The sequence below is a fragment of the Dipodomys merriami genome, unplaced genomic scaffold (genome assembly GCF_024711535.1).
Source record: "Dipodomys merriami isolate MVZ:Mamm:240054 unplaced genomic scaffold, mDipMer1.0.p SCAF_62, whole genome shotgun sequence".
Classification (NCBI taxonomy): domain Eukaryota; kingdom Metazoa; phylum Chordata; class Mammalia; order Rodentia; family Heteromyidae; genus Dipodomys; species Dipodomys merriami.
Genome location: NW_027206202.1, coordinates 4,563,765 through 4,576,967, shown reverse-complemented (window position 1 = coordinate 4,576,967; position 13,203 = coordinate 4,563,765). Strand labels below are relative to the sequence as shown.

The 13,203-nt window shown below is 46.8% G+C and overlaps 1 protein-coding gene across 1 annotated transcript in view; it reads left to right on the top strand.

Annotated features, from left to right (window-relative positions):
• The first annotated feature begins 2,320 nt into the window (after positions 1–2,320).
• Cacng3 (calcium voltage-gated channel auxiliary subunit gamma 3) overlaps positions 2,321–13,203 on the top strand; it is an 88,678-nt gene continuing 77,795 nt past the window's right edge. Inside the window, exon 1 of the mRNA XM_070004011.1 lies at positions 2,321–3,210. Coding sequence (XP_069860112.1) covers positions 3,000–3,210 — 211 coding nt within the window. The 5' untranslated portion in view covers positions 2,321–2,999. The remainder of the gene's footprint in view (positions 3,211–13,203) is intronic.

Here is a 13,203-nt window from a genome sequence, read left to right as displayed (position 1 = left end):
ACAAAGAGTTTTCAGTTCAGCACAGCCATGTATGAGTACAACGCATCTTGATCAGTGTCACCTCTTCCATTATTCTTAATCCCAACCATCCCTTCAGATTATCTGGTTCAACATTCCCATCCTCTCAAGTTACCTGGTTCCATGTTTCTTTTTCTTTTAAAGTTAACAGCAATCAAGGCTGTGTTGAGAAGCAAAATCTCCTTATAGGAAATCAACATTCAATAGTTTTCCTGGGCATTTACATGCCACTCTTATTACTCTTCTGGAATATGATTAGCTATAACCCTGGCTCCAAGTTTATGTGTTTCCTTGTGGTTATATGTTGCGAATCTTCAGCCCACCCTGACAAGTACATTTGTAGCTCAACACATGTTGGTGTACAGACCTACACATTCAAACATCCACTGTCTATACATACTGGCCCACATCCATGCAGGCACACGGCTGTCTATGTTTCTATAACAAACACATCCACGTGATCCACACACTGCATGCAAGTATAGACACACCTGCTTTAATTCTGCTTGCAGGTATTTACACATCTGCTTTACTTCTACAACAAATTCACAGGTAGTTGGAAGTCATAACATAGCCCAGGGAAACATTCAGACATAATCCTATCACAGCTATACTTTGAGAGCTATGCATACACTTGTGTATCTAACATCCAGAACCAGGACTCCAAATTACTTTTACCCCCAAAATCAAAGTAGTAAAATCCCTGAGCTGTGATGAGTTGCCTTGGATAACCCTTTGATACACTACTACTACTCAGTTGTCTGAATACTAGTTCCCAGACAGACATAGATGGCTCCTTACTTCCTTATACATGTGTCCAGTTAAATAACACTCAAATACAATGGTTGGATGTGAACACAGCTTGGGGATTGCAGACACAACCCAAGAATACTCAATTCCAACCCTGCATTCTCTGAGTATCAGTTATATCATGCTACAAGAAGAAGAAGAAAAAAAGCTCAGTGTATGCTACAATACATAGTACCAAAATGATGGTTCAAGGTGCTTTGCAACTCTGACTGTCTCCAGGAGGAGAGATCTAGGGTAAATAGTAACTGCAGCTGGCATTAACAGAGAAAGCAGATCTCACCCCACCCGCTTCACGGTTTGACTTACACAGGAATGTTTACAAATGAGCCCCACAAGGACTTTTGGAGAGAGCCTGGGTCACTCCTTTCCAGTGTGAAGGTGTTAAAATATTTAAGAATTGTAGACAGAGACCCAGCTCTTACATGCCTTTTGCCCAGGATCTCTGATGCGTGAAGCAGAGACGATGTACAGCTAGCTCCTGTGGCCCTAGAGAAATACACGTTCCGTCCTGTTGAATAGTGTTCCTGTGTGTATGAATAACTCCGGGTCTGATCTGAACATCGTCTCCCGTGTCTGCCCGAGCTCCCGAGGAAAGGAGGGTAGACATATTGGTTTGTTCTCTGGGGAACTCCATCGAGACAGACTAGACAGAGGCGGTCGTGACAACACTTTTGACTGGCCCAAGTGAGCCATAGAACGAGCCTCCGGTCTCTTTAAGAAGACCAATGTTCTCCCTAGTGGGCTTCAGCGGCTCCCACAGCAAAAGGCAAACTTGCCTGGTTGTGCGCCCGGGCATGGGGGGTGGGGTGGGGGGTAAGGGGGCGGGGATGGGGATGGGGGAGGGGACTTGGGAAGGGGTAGATTGGAGAATCTGTGCTGGGTGGGCGCTGAGCGCGCAGCCTGGGGTGCGCTGCAGCTTCTTCCCTGATCCCCTCTCCTTTAACCCTTCCCGGGGAATCGGGAGCCACCAGACTTGCTGCTGCTGCTGCAGCGCCCCGGAACCACAGCGCTGACCTCCCTGGGCTCCCCCAAACTTTGCGCGGGGGGCGTAGGCTTGATCGAGCAAAGCCGATCCAGCAGGGTGGTTCCCCGCCCCCCGAACTCCCCCACCCCCCCCCCACCTTCCCAACCCCGGGAAGGTTCAGACGACCCCATCCCCCCGTGCAAGAAGCTGAGAGGGAGCTGTCCAATTCAGCACCACGGGGACGCGGGGTGCAGGCGCAGGGCGGGAGCTGTCCGTTCAGCACCACGGGCGCGGGGTGCAGGCGCAGGAAGGGAGCTGTCCGTTCAGCACCACGGGCGCGGGGTGCAGGCGCAGGAAGGGAGCTGTCCGTTCAGCACCACGGACCTGGAGCCCGGGAGGCGGCCCGGCAGAGGCCGGCAACAGGCGGGGAGCTGACCACGGACCTCGGTGGAGCCGCGCGGCCCCCGCCCTCCCCGCCAGCCCCCGGACCCCGCCGTCTTCTCTCCAGTTTGCGCGGGGGTGTGGGGAGCGGGCGGAGAGCTTTCCTGGGAGGCTGGGGAAGCAGCGAACACTCTTCTCGGGGACTCGCCTCTCAGCAGTGCTATTTTTTGCCATCCGCCCTCACCCCGGCACACGCGCCTGCACGCACACTCGCACACACACGCGCGCACACACGCGCGCACCACCACCACCAGACCTCTCTTTCCTCTCTCTCTCTCTCTCGCTCGCTCTCTCTCTTGCTCGCTCGCTCTCTCAGTCTTGAGTCTCCCCGGGCAGGGGTCGGGGCTGTCAGAGGAGCCCCGACACATCGCAAAACCCAGCTGGCAGCTAGCTCCAAGCTCTCCGAAATCATGCCCTGCACGGACCTTCGTCCTAGCCAAGCCCCCGAGGAATGAAAGGAACTCGGGGATCCTCCGGAGGCAGCAATGAGGTGGACCAGCCCCCTGGAGCCTGCACCCTTCTGAGGGCCATAGACGAAGACGACCCCGGGAACTGGAGAGCGCTCAAGACAGGAAATCCCAGCTTTTGCCCAAGTCCCTGTGGATGCTGACAAGAGGAGATCGGGAATTTTGGAAAAGCTTGTCCTAGGTTAGCCAGCGGCAGAGAGATTCTCCCTCACCGCCCTCCCCACACACACACACTGCTCTGGCACTGAATATCCCCCTCCACACCCCCCCCCCAGCCGTCCAGAGTACCATGAAGAATTATGAGGATGTGTGACCGAGGAATCCAGATGTTAATCACCACTGTAGGCGCCTTCGCAGCTTTCAGCTTAATGACCATTGCAGTGGGCACGGACTACTGGTTATATTCCAGAGGCGTGTGTAGGACTAAGTCTACAAGTGATAACGAAACGAGCAGGAAAAATGAAGAAGTCATGACCCATTCGGGGCTGTGGCGAACCTGCTGCTTGGAAGGTATTTACAAATTCCTCTCCCTGCCTTGAAATAAGCCTGCTGTTGCTGCTGCCGCCGCTGCCAGCCACCGCTGCGGGTGTGCTGGTGTCTGTGGGGGAGAGGGAGGCAGTGTTTGGGGAGAGAGGAAGAGTTGAGATTTGTTTCTGAGGACGTGTGGATGCACAGATGCTGCTCCCAGCATGACCGGGTGTATGTGGGATGGGATGAGGAGGGTATGGGTCTTGTTGGTTGTTTCTTGTGCACGTTGTGTGTGAGTGAGCTTGCGATGTGCTCACAGCAGCTTCTGCGACTGAGAGATCTTCAAATCCCAGATCCCTAAGCACACTGTGAACTGCTTAGAGCTCTGGCTAAAGAAGGGAGTCTTTGGATTTGCCGAAATCGTATTCCAGTGAGTGGGGTGGGGAGGATTGGGACAAGGAGCAAGGCAGACAGGAGGAGCCAGGCAGTGGTGGCGGTGGTGGCGGTGGTGGTGGTGGCAGCGATCGTGGTCTGATGTGGCACATTCTGAGCTATTACCATATCTCTCACCTGACTCTTCATCAGTTTCTTCTGAGTTTGGTCTAACTATCTAATACCATGAATCTCTATGACCAAGTTGTTCAGGGTAACATACATGAACCCTACCACCCCCCACCCCAGGCTCCACATACATTTACAGAAAAAAAACAACTCCTCATTAATAACATGCTTCATTGTTTTGGATCCCCCCAAAACTGAAGTCTTAGTGATTTGGTATCCACCTGATTTCATTTCTAAATCATTTCTCTCACACATATCCCACCAAAAAGAAAAACAACCACAGATGTATTTCCATGACATTAGGACAAGATTGATTGCTCCAAGATGTGTAGTTCCTCCTTGTCATTCTAGAAAATTAAAGGCTTTGTTGGGAATTACAACGAAGAGGAATGCAAAGCCCTCGGGTAGTCTATCTCATGGCTGAACTTGCTTCCCCCATATCAGGAGTCACTCACTACATCCCTGGGCAATGCCTGAATGTCATGGGGAGTGAGTAGAGAGATAAAGAAGGAAATCAAAGCTCTGTGGAACTGTGGGCCCCAGGAAAGTCACTGGATGAAAGAGGCAGAGGGAGTTATCCCAGGCTTCCTGGTGATCTGTGAGGCTGACCCCTGTGATAGACAAGAAAAGGGGCTTCCTGTGTGCTCCCCTCCCCTGTCTGCCATTGGCTCTTCGCTCCCACCTCCAATCTCCCCCACCCCTGGGGCTGGCATTTGTCAGGGCTTCTTAAAGCTGTGCATTTCTGTAAATGACTTAGAAAATCATGCTATGACATCACTTGCTAGTGTACTATTGCATCATTCCTTGGCTTTCTGCCCAGGTCCTGACGCTCTCCTGACTTTAATGCTACTACAGTTGATTCTGGGTTTTCCAACACAGATTGGGCAACTGGTAGGAAACCCAGGTTAGAAAAAGGGTTGTTTCCAAGGCAGGCAAGGGTCAGGTGAAGTCAGCAGCATTGAGTGCTTTTCCAAGACTACATGTGATCTGGGCTAAGACACAGATCCTTTCCAACCTTCCATTTGGCATCTGAGAAGTGATTCATTTCGAACTAGTGGTCTTGAGTGAACGTGATCCAACATTTACACTGGATCCATTTGTACTCAAAAAATGACAAAACAAATTCTTTCTTAAACATTGACAGGAACCTAATGTTTGTAATTCTTTATGGTAATTCACAATTAAAGGAACTCCACAATGCCTTCTCCCCAACTGAGCGTTTTATAACACTCTGATCTGGTGGATGTTTTGATACCTACATAGTTCTAGAGATGGCAGAAGAAAAACATAAAGATCCTCTGAAGCCCCAAACGCTCACGGGTGTATCAGTGGATCGTGTTTTACTCATTTACAATTCCATTGCCTCCTGGAATGGTACAGTCAAACACCAGTTCTGCTCCCTTTATGATAAACTAAACCTATCTGAGCAGAAATAGGGTCTAAAATCACTAAGCTCTTTTTAAGAAGTTCTCAAATGATGGCTTTCCTTTGCTCCAACACCATGATCTGCACCCACAGTGTATCAGAAGAGTTGGAATCCCACACAGGCACTCTGAGGGCTAAGTGGGAGAAGCAAGAAATAGAATCAAGAGTGAATTGCATGGGGGCTGGAGATGTGGCTTAGTGGTAGAGTGATTGCCTAGCATGTATGAAGCCCTAGGTTCGATTCCTCAGGATGACATTTTAAAAAAGAAAAGAAAGAATTGTATGAAGTGATGATGTGTCCTTAAACAAGCAAATGTGAGACAAATCTATTGCAGTCTTTACATGATTTGTGCTGGCTAATTCTTCTTTCATTTTGAGGTATTAGGTACTGCAAGATGCTTTATTTTTTAAATGGTGTGTATGTGCCAATACAGAGGCTTGAACTCAGGGCTTGAGCACTGTCCCTGAGCATTTTTTTTTTGCTCAAGGCTAGCACTCTACCACTTGAGCCATCACCTCATTTCTGGATTTTTGCTCATTAATTGGGGATAAGAGTCTCATGGACTTTCCTGCTCAGGCTGGCTTTGAACTGTGATCCTTAGATCTCAGCCTCCTGAGTAGCTAGGATGACAGATGTGAGCCACTGATGCCCAGCTGCAACTTTTCTTAATGAGTGAAATACATCAGGTGCTCAAGGAACTTGCGAACCCCTCTGGTTTCTGCATGGTGAGGTCTGTGCAGCAGGAAGCATCTACCTAAGGCACTCTTAGCCTCTGAGAGGATGATATTGTGAAGCCATTACTTATTAGGTAACTCCCTGTCTATCACAGAGCCACAGCATCCTGGTTTTCCTGGTATTTTAAGTATTGGTGGATAACTGGAGGATTGGAAGCTCAATTTTCTTAACATTGTGATATAAAAAAAATTAGAAAATTGAGATAGAAAAGATATAAGGTTAGAGCATCCAGTTACTCCATACTGTGTTTAATAGTCACAAAATAATGTGGCTATTTTGTCCAAAAATGAGAGATTGCTAGCTGGGCACCGATAGCTCACACTTTTAATTTTAGCTCCTCAAGAGGTTGGGATCTGAGGATCATGGTTCAAAGCCAGCCCAAGCAGGAAAGCCCATGCAACTTTTACCTCTGCTTAACCAGCAAAAAGCTAGAAGTGATGCTATGGCCCAAGGGATAGAGCACCAGCCCTGAGCAAACACAAGCTAAGGGATAGCGACCAGGCCCTGAGTTCAAAAACAAGGACCAACATACACACAAAAAAAGAAAAAAATGAAGAAAATGTTCAAGTTTAATGAAATAATATCAAATGCTTCCAAACATTCCTAGTCATTAGAGTCTCATGAAGAGGTTTAAATAAATATTAGGCCCTTCTGCAGATACTTTGCTGCTGTAGGTCCATGGTGGAACTCTGAGAATCCCAATTTCCAGAGTATGTATGGAAGCTGAAGTGTCCATGAAGACAACATTGCTCAAAGGAAAAGGGAACATTTCTGCTTTCATTTTATATCAAGCAGAATATAGACTGGTTACTATGTATTCATATTGTTGTAAGAAGTGTGTGTCTGTGTCTGTGTCTGTGTCTGTGTGTGTGTGAGAGAGAGAGAGAAGAGAGAGGAGAGAGAGAGAGAGAGAGAGAGAGAGAGAGAGAGAGAGAGAGAGAGAGAGAGAGAGAGAGAGAGAGAGAGAGAGAGAGAGAGAGAGAGAGTGTCAGCCTGGACACTATCCCTGAGCTTTTTCAGTGAAGCCACAGCTCCACTTCCAACTCTTTGGTGGTTTGTTGGAGATCAGAGTCTCACAGACTGTCCTGCCCTGACCAGGGGGAGCAGGGGTGGGGGGCTTCAACCTGCAATCCTCAGATCTCAGCCTTCTAAGTAGCTAGGCTGACAGGTGTGAACACCAGTTCCCAACTTCACATGAAACTTTCTGTCCAAAATTAAGAAGCTCCAGCTCTGGGTGGGGACACAGGCACAGCCATGCACATAGGCAGAGGACAGGAGGCAGCAGACAGGCAGGATGACAGCATAGGGCACATTCTGAATGAACAAAAAAACAACCTATGGAGAGACTCCCACAGTGAGCAACCAAAATGATTGCCTGAGTCATTATCAGGGAAGCACACAAGGCATTTACAATGCTAAACCCCAACCTGCCGTGCATCTTCAGCGGCAGCATGAGAACTAAATGATAGCATGTTCCATACGAGGCTTGCTCATTAAGAAAACCTGTGGAAGTTCTAGACTCAATCAAAGCAAGGCACGCAGATAGCGGCTAAGAACCCTAGGTGCTAATCACATCTCCGTCACCTACAGCGATGCAAATTGTACATCTGGTGTCTCTCCTTTGGACCTCAGTTTACCCAATAGAAGGTTAAATTTGCCAGGTGCTGGTGGCTCACATCTGTAATCCTAGCTACTCAGGAGGCTGAGATCTGAGGATCATGGTTTGAAGCCAACCTGAGCAAGAAAGTCTATGAGACTCCTATCTCCAAATAACCACCAGAAAACCGAAAGTGGCTCTGTGGCTCAAAATGGTAGAGCACTAGCCTGGAGGGGAAAAAAGCCAGGGACAGCAACCAGGCCCTGATCAACAATGGATCAAATAAATAGATAAACAAACAAATAAGTAAATAAATCTCAAATTGGGAAGAGTGAATCCAGATGTCTACGTGGCCCTAAAAGTAATGGTAGGTGTGAAGCAAGCTGTTATGGCCCTCTTAATTTGTTTCTATGGGAGAAGGAGGCAGTGCAGCTGAAAGGCAAATGGCAACTGAGATCTGGCTCAGTGTAAGGTCAGCAAGGAGCAATGGGGACAATGACCAACTGTAAGATACAAACACCATCGAAATGGTAGCAGTCGCTTCAGTTCCACTGGCTCTTACCCCGAGGAGGTATGTGATTACATGTGGCCCAATAGAAAATCCGAGGAGGTATGTGATTACATGTGGCTCACGCCTGTCATCCTAGCTGCTCAGGAGGCAGAGGTTTGGAGGAGTGTGGTTTGAAGCCAGCTGGAGAAAAAGCTTGCATGATGCTATCTATCTCACCAGAAAAAGCCTGGCAGGATGGTTCATGTCTGTCATCTCAGCTACAGTGGGAAATGTAATTAAGAGGATTAAGACCAGGCTGATGTTGAGAAAAATCCTATCTCAAAAGTAATTGGGGCAGAAGAGCTGGTAGGCAAGTCAAGTGGTAGAGCACCTGCCTAGCAAGTGTGAGGCCCTGAGTTCAAACAACAGCACCACAAAGAGAAGGAAGGAAGGGAGGGAGGGAGGAAGGAAGGAAGGAAGGAAGGGAGGAAGGAAGGAAGGAAGGAAGGAAGGGAAGGAAGGAAGGAAGGAAGGAAGGAAGGAAGAAGGAAGAGAAAAGAAGGAAAAGAAAAGCCAGATGTAAACTCTGAATCCCAGAATGCAAGCAACAAATTCAATTATTTAAAAAAAATGGGACCAGCCAAAACCTTATCTACATTGTAGCTAAATCTGGCCCCTGGTTTTCCACATTTCAACCCTGAAAAATCATCTAAATGGCCTTTTTGATCCCAACTTTCTAGTTATTTTCCTACTTGCTGCTCAATGACTCTTTCTAAATCAATAATCACTCTTACAATTCTTTTTTTTTAATGGTGACTAAGAAAGGAAAGCCCTGCTAGTATTTTAGGACCAAAACAACTTCAAATGACAGAAAAGAGGTTCGATCTCAGTGCTGCTTCTGCTACAGATGGGTTTGACTGACACCTAACATCTGGCTGAGAAACTGACAAAGATTAGCCAGTTATTAGAAGTTCCCCCATATTTCCAAATCTCCAGATGGCTCAAGTTTGCTCAAGTTTTTCAGCCAGATGGGCTTCCAGCTTTATTTATGAATGCAGCAACCTTCAGAGAGGCTGCAGAGCTGTGACTGAGGAAGAAGAGAAAGAGAGAGAGAGTCCATTGGTAGAGAATGTTCCATGTACCATTGTCCTGTACTAGCTTCTCTAAGAAAACGCTAATTCATACTTTGCAGAGCTCTGGATTACCCTACTAGAACGTCGTTTGTTCAGAAGGGGATCTTGTCTGTTGGAGACATTGGTGTATGTTGCTATGGCTTAGAAACCATACCAAGTAGTCCCTTCTACCCCACTGGCTTTAGGCTTAGGATAACATCCGTCTTTAAGCCATGTATAGGATGTTTAAGAGTTCTGCTTATTTTCTTCTGTTACTTTTTCTTCTTTCCTTCCTTTCTTTCCTTCCTTTCTTTCCTTCCTTTCTTTCCTTCTTTCTTTCTTTCTTTCTTTCTTTCTTTCTTTCTTTCTTTCTTTCTTTCTTTCTTTCTCTTTCTTTCTTTCTTTCTTTCTTTCTTTCTTTCTTTCTTTCTTTCTTTCTTTCTTTCTTTCTTTCTTTCTTTCTTTCTTTCTTTCTTTCTTTCTTTCTTTGTCAGTCATCAGGCTTGAACTCAGGGCCTGGGCACTGTCTCTGAGCCTCTTTGTGCTCAAGGCTAGCACTTTACCATTTGAGCCACAGTGTCACCTCTTGTTTTTTGAGTGGTTAATTGGAGATAAGAATTTCATGGGGACTTTTCTGCTGGGGCTGGCTTTGAACCATGATCTTCAGATCTTAGCCTCCTGAGTAGCTAGGATTATAGGCATGAGCCACCGGCACCTGACTTTCTTTTTAAAAAAAAAATGTGCTAGTCCTGGGGCTTGAAATCAGGACCTAGGCACTACCCCCTGAGCTTTTTTGCTCTACCACTTGAGCCACAGGCTTACTTCTGACTTTCTTGCTGGTTAACTGGAAATAAGAATCTCCTAGACTTTCCTGCCTTGGGCTGGCTTCAAGCTGAGATCCTCAGATCTCAGCCTCCTGAGTATCTGAGATTACAGGTGTGAGCCACCAGTTCCCAGCTGTTCCTTTGTTGTTGTTGTTATGGTGATGCTGGGTTTTGAACTCAGGGCCTCACACTTGCCAGTTCTGCCACTTGATCCATGCCTCCGGTCCTTTCCTATTTGAATCCTAGCCAAGTTCCTATCTCTGTACTCTTCTCCTCCTCACTCATGAAGACCAAAAGAGACAAATTCAAGAGAGAAGAGACTGTAGACTTAAAATAGGATGGCCTGAGTCACCGTGGCTGTGTTGGGGATCTGGTAGGTGGTGGAGGTCAGGATGTACGCATGAGCAACATGTATCTGGGACATTTCCATCAAGTTATATTAGTGATTGAAAGGGTGAAGCATTTCCCAACCTGTTGGATGATGACATCTGGCCCTGGTCCTTCATCATTGCTGAAACCACTCCAGGACTCCCAATGATCCACATAGGTCAAAGACCTTGTTGGTACCATCATGGCTTGGATCCACCAATTATTTTTTATTTAGTTATTTATTTTTGTTGGCCATGGGACTTGAACTCAGGGTCTGGGCACTGTCCCTGAGCTTTTTCACTCAAGGCTGGAGCTTTACTGCATTAAGCCACAGCACCACTTCCAGTTTTCTGGTGGTTCATTAGAGATAAGATTCTCACAGACTTTCCTGCCCAGGCTGGCTTCATATCACCATCCTCAGATATCAGCCTCCTGAGTAGCTAGGATACAGGCATGAGCCACCAGAGCCTGGCCCACCAATTCTTATAGGCTGGTCTTATGTATCTGGAGCCTTCCTTCTACCTGGTAAAAACAACGGAGTGAGTCCTCTTCTTCCAACCCTCTGCATTCTGATTCTATGAATTCCATACATCTTAGAAGTAGATGTCCAGAAAAATACTTTATTCCTTGAAATTGTATCTTGTAGAGTTAAATTAAGGCAATGGCCTGCAGTCCAAGGTTGCGTAATAAAACAAGAAAATAATAATAAAACAAGAAATCATGCCATTGATGCCAAGGCCTGTGAATGCTTTCACAGGAGAATGTGTGTCTTATGCTCTGAGGAGTGTATCTTTGTTTGACTTCGTGTGTGTGTGTGTGTGTGTGTGTGTGTGTGTGTGTGTGTGTGTGTGTGTGTGTGTGTGTGTGTGTGTGTGTATACTGGGGCTTGAACTCAGGACTTTTTTTTGCTCAAGGCTGATGCTCGACCACTTCAGCCTCACCTCCACTTTCAGCTTTTTACTGGTTAACTGGACATGAGAGTCTCACAGACTTTCCTGCCTGGGCTGACTTTGAACTGAGATCCTCAGATCTCAGCCTCCTAAATAGCTAATATGACACGTCCAGAGGCTATAGAAAACAAGGAAGATGTCCATCAACATTTTTTTTGTCAGTTGTAGGGGGCTGAATTCTGGGCCTGGGCGCTGTCCCTCAGCTCTTCAGCTCAAGGTTAGCGCTCTACCAATTGAGCCACAGCGCCACTTCCGGCTTTTTTCTTTTTGCTTACGTGGTGCTGAGGAATCGAACCCAGGGCCTTATGCATGGCAAGGCAAGCGCTCTACCACTGAGCCACCTTCGCAGCCCCTCCATCAACATTTTTATCCAATTGAGGGTCACGTGATTTGTTCGTTAGAAGAAATAACTCTACATTTTGTGGATTTATTTCCGTCTCCTGAGGACATTCATTAGCTTTATATCTAACTTAGCAATCTTATTCCAAGACACTCTTTTTCACTGAAATAAATGTAAAACATCTTCCATTGAAAGAATTTTGTCATTCTCCTGGCTTCCTTGCTGCTGAATTGGGTAAGACTTGACATGCGTTCACTATGTACTTTAGGAGAACTGTGCTTTTCACAATTTTGAAAATTATGCTTTGACATATGGAGGCATCCCAAGGAAAACAGTTCCTTGAGGTTACAGAGAAACCTAGACAAGCTCAGGGTTGTGCTTTTCCCATGTCCCTGTGACCCAGCCAGAAGCATTCTTCCAATGTAGGAGAAAATGTGACCTTAATAATATATGAGAGAATCAGGTACTGTAGCTCACACCTGTAATCCCATCTTAGCGGATTGGGAAGGAGGCAGAGATTGGGAGGATTGCAGTTTTGAGGCCAGGCCAAGTTAGTGAGACCCAAGCCATGTGTAGTTGGGCTGGAGAAGCAGTCACAATAAGAAAGCTTTGCAGTCTCACTTGGTGGAGTGGACTGACACACTGGGGTTTTTTGTGGTTGTTGTTGTTGCTGTTTGTTGTTGGTTTTGTTTTTCTTGCTTGCTGCTCAGGGCATGAATCTCTAAGGGCAATAGGCTTGCTACCACTAGGAAGCAAAGATCTCTGCTACCCTCCCTCCACAAAAAAAGGGAGTCAGTGAAAATAAAGAAGAAACAGAGATGAAGGGGAATTCAGGGTGTGTGTGTGTGTGTGTGTGTGTGTGTGTGTGTGTGTGTGTGTGTGTGTGTGTGTGTGTGTGTGTGTGTGTGTGTGTGTATGTGTGTGGCCAGCCTGGAGCTTGAACTCAGGGCCTTGTGCTCATACTTGGCTTTTTCACTCAAGGCTTGACTACATGAGTCACACCTCCACTTCTGGCTCTTAAGCTGGTTAATTGAAGAGTCTCATGGCTTTGTCTGCCTAGGCTGGCTTTGAACTTTGATCCTCAAATCTCAGCCTTATGAGTAGCTGGGATTACAGGCATGAGCCACTTGCACTCGACTGAGAATTCAGGATTTGTCCAGCGTGGTCAAGGTCTGCCAAAGCATTTCCCCCTGGTATAAAAGGCCAACGAACACCGGTGTCTGCAGGGAGGGGAAGACACATGGTGATAATCCAGAAAGAGCTGTCAGGGAACTAAGAAAATCAATACACACCTTCTATGCCAAGTTACCAAGTGGCCGTCTGTGGCATTTGTTCCTGGACCATCCACTGGGTGTTTATTTCTTCACTTAACAGACACATTGGATGGCAGGCAAGATTGGAAGGAAACGCATCATGAAGCTGATTTGATTCTCATGGCTTCTTCAGAAGATCAAAGCCACTATGATGCACTGTGTGTGTGTGTGTGTGTGTGTGTGTGTGTGTGTGTGTGTGTGTGTGTGTGTGTGTGTGTGTGTGTGTGTGTGTGTGTGTAGAGTTAGTCTCCCTTACTAAGGGAGAGCTGGTTTTCCAGTTCCCCCACCTCTGCTTTTCTCATTAACTACAAGCCAAGC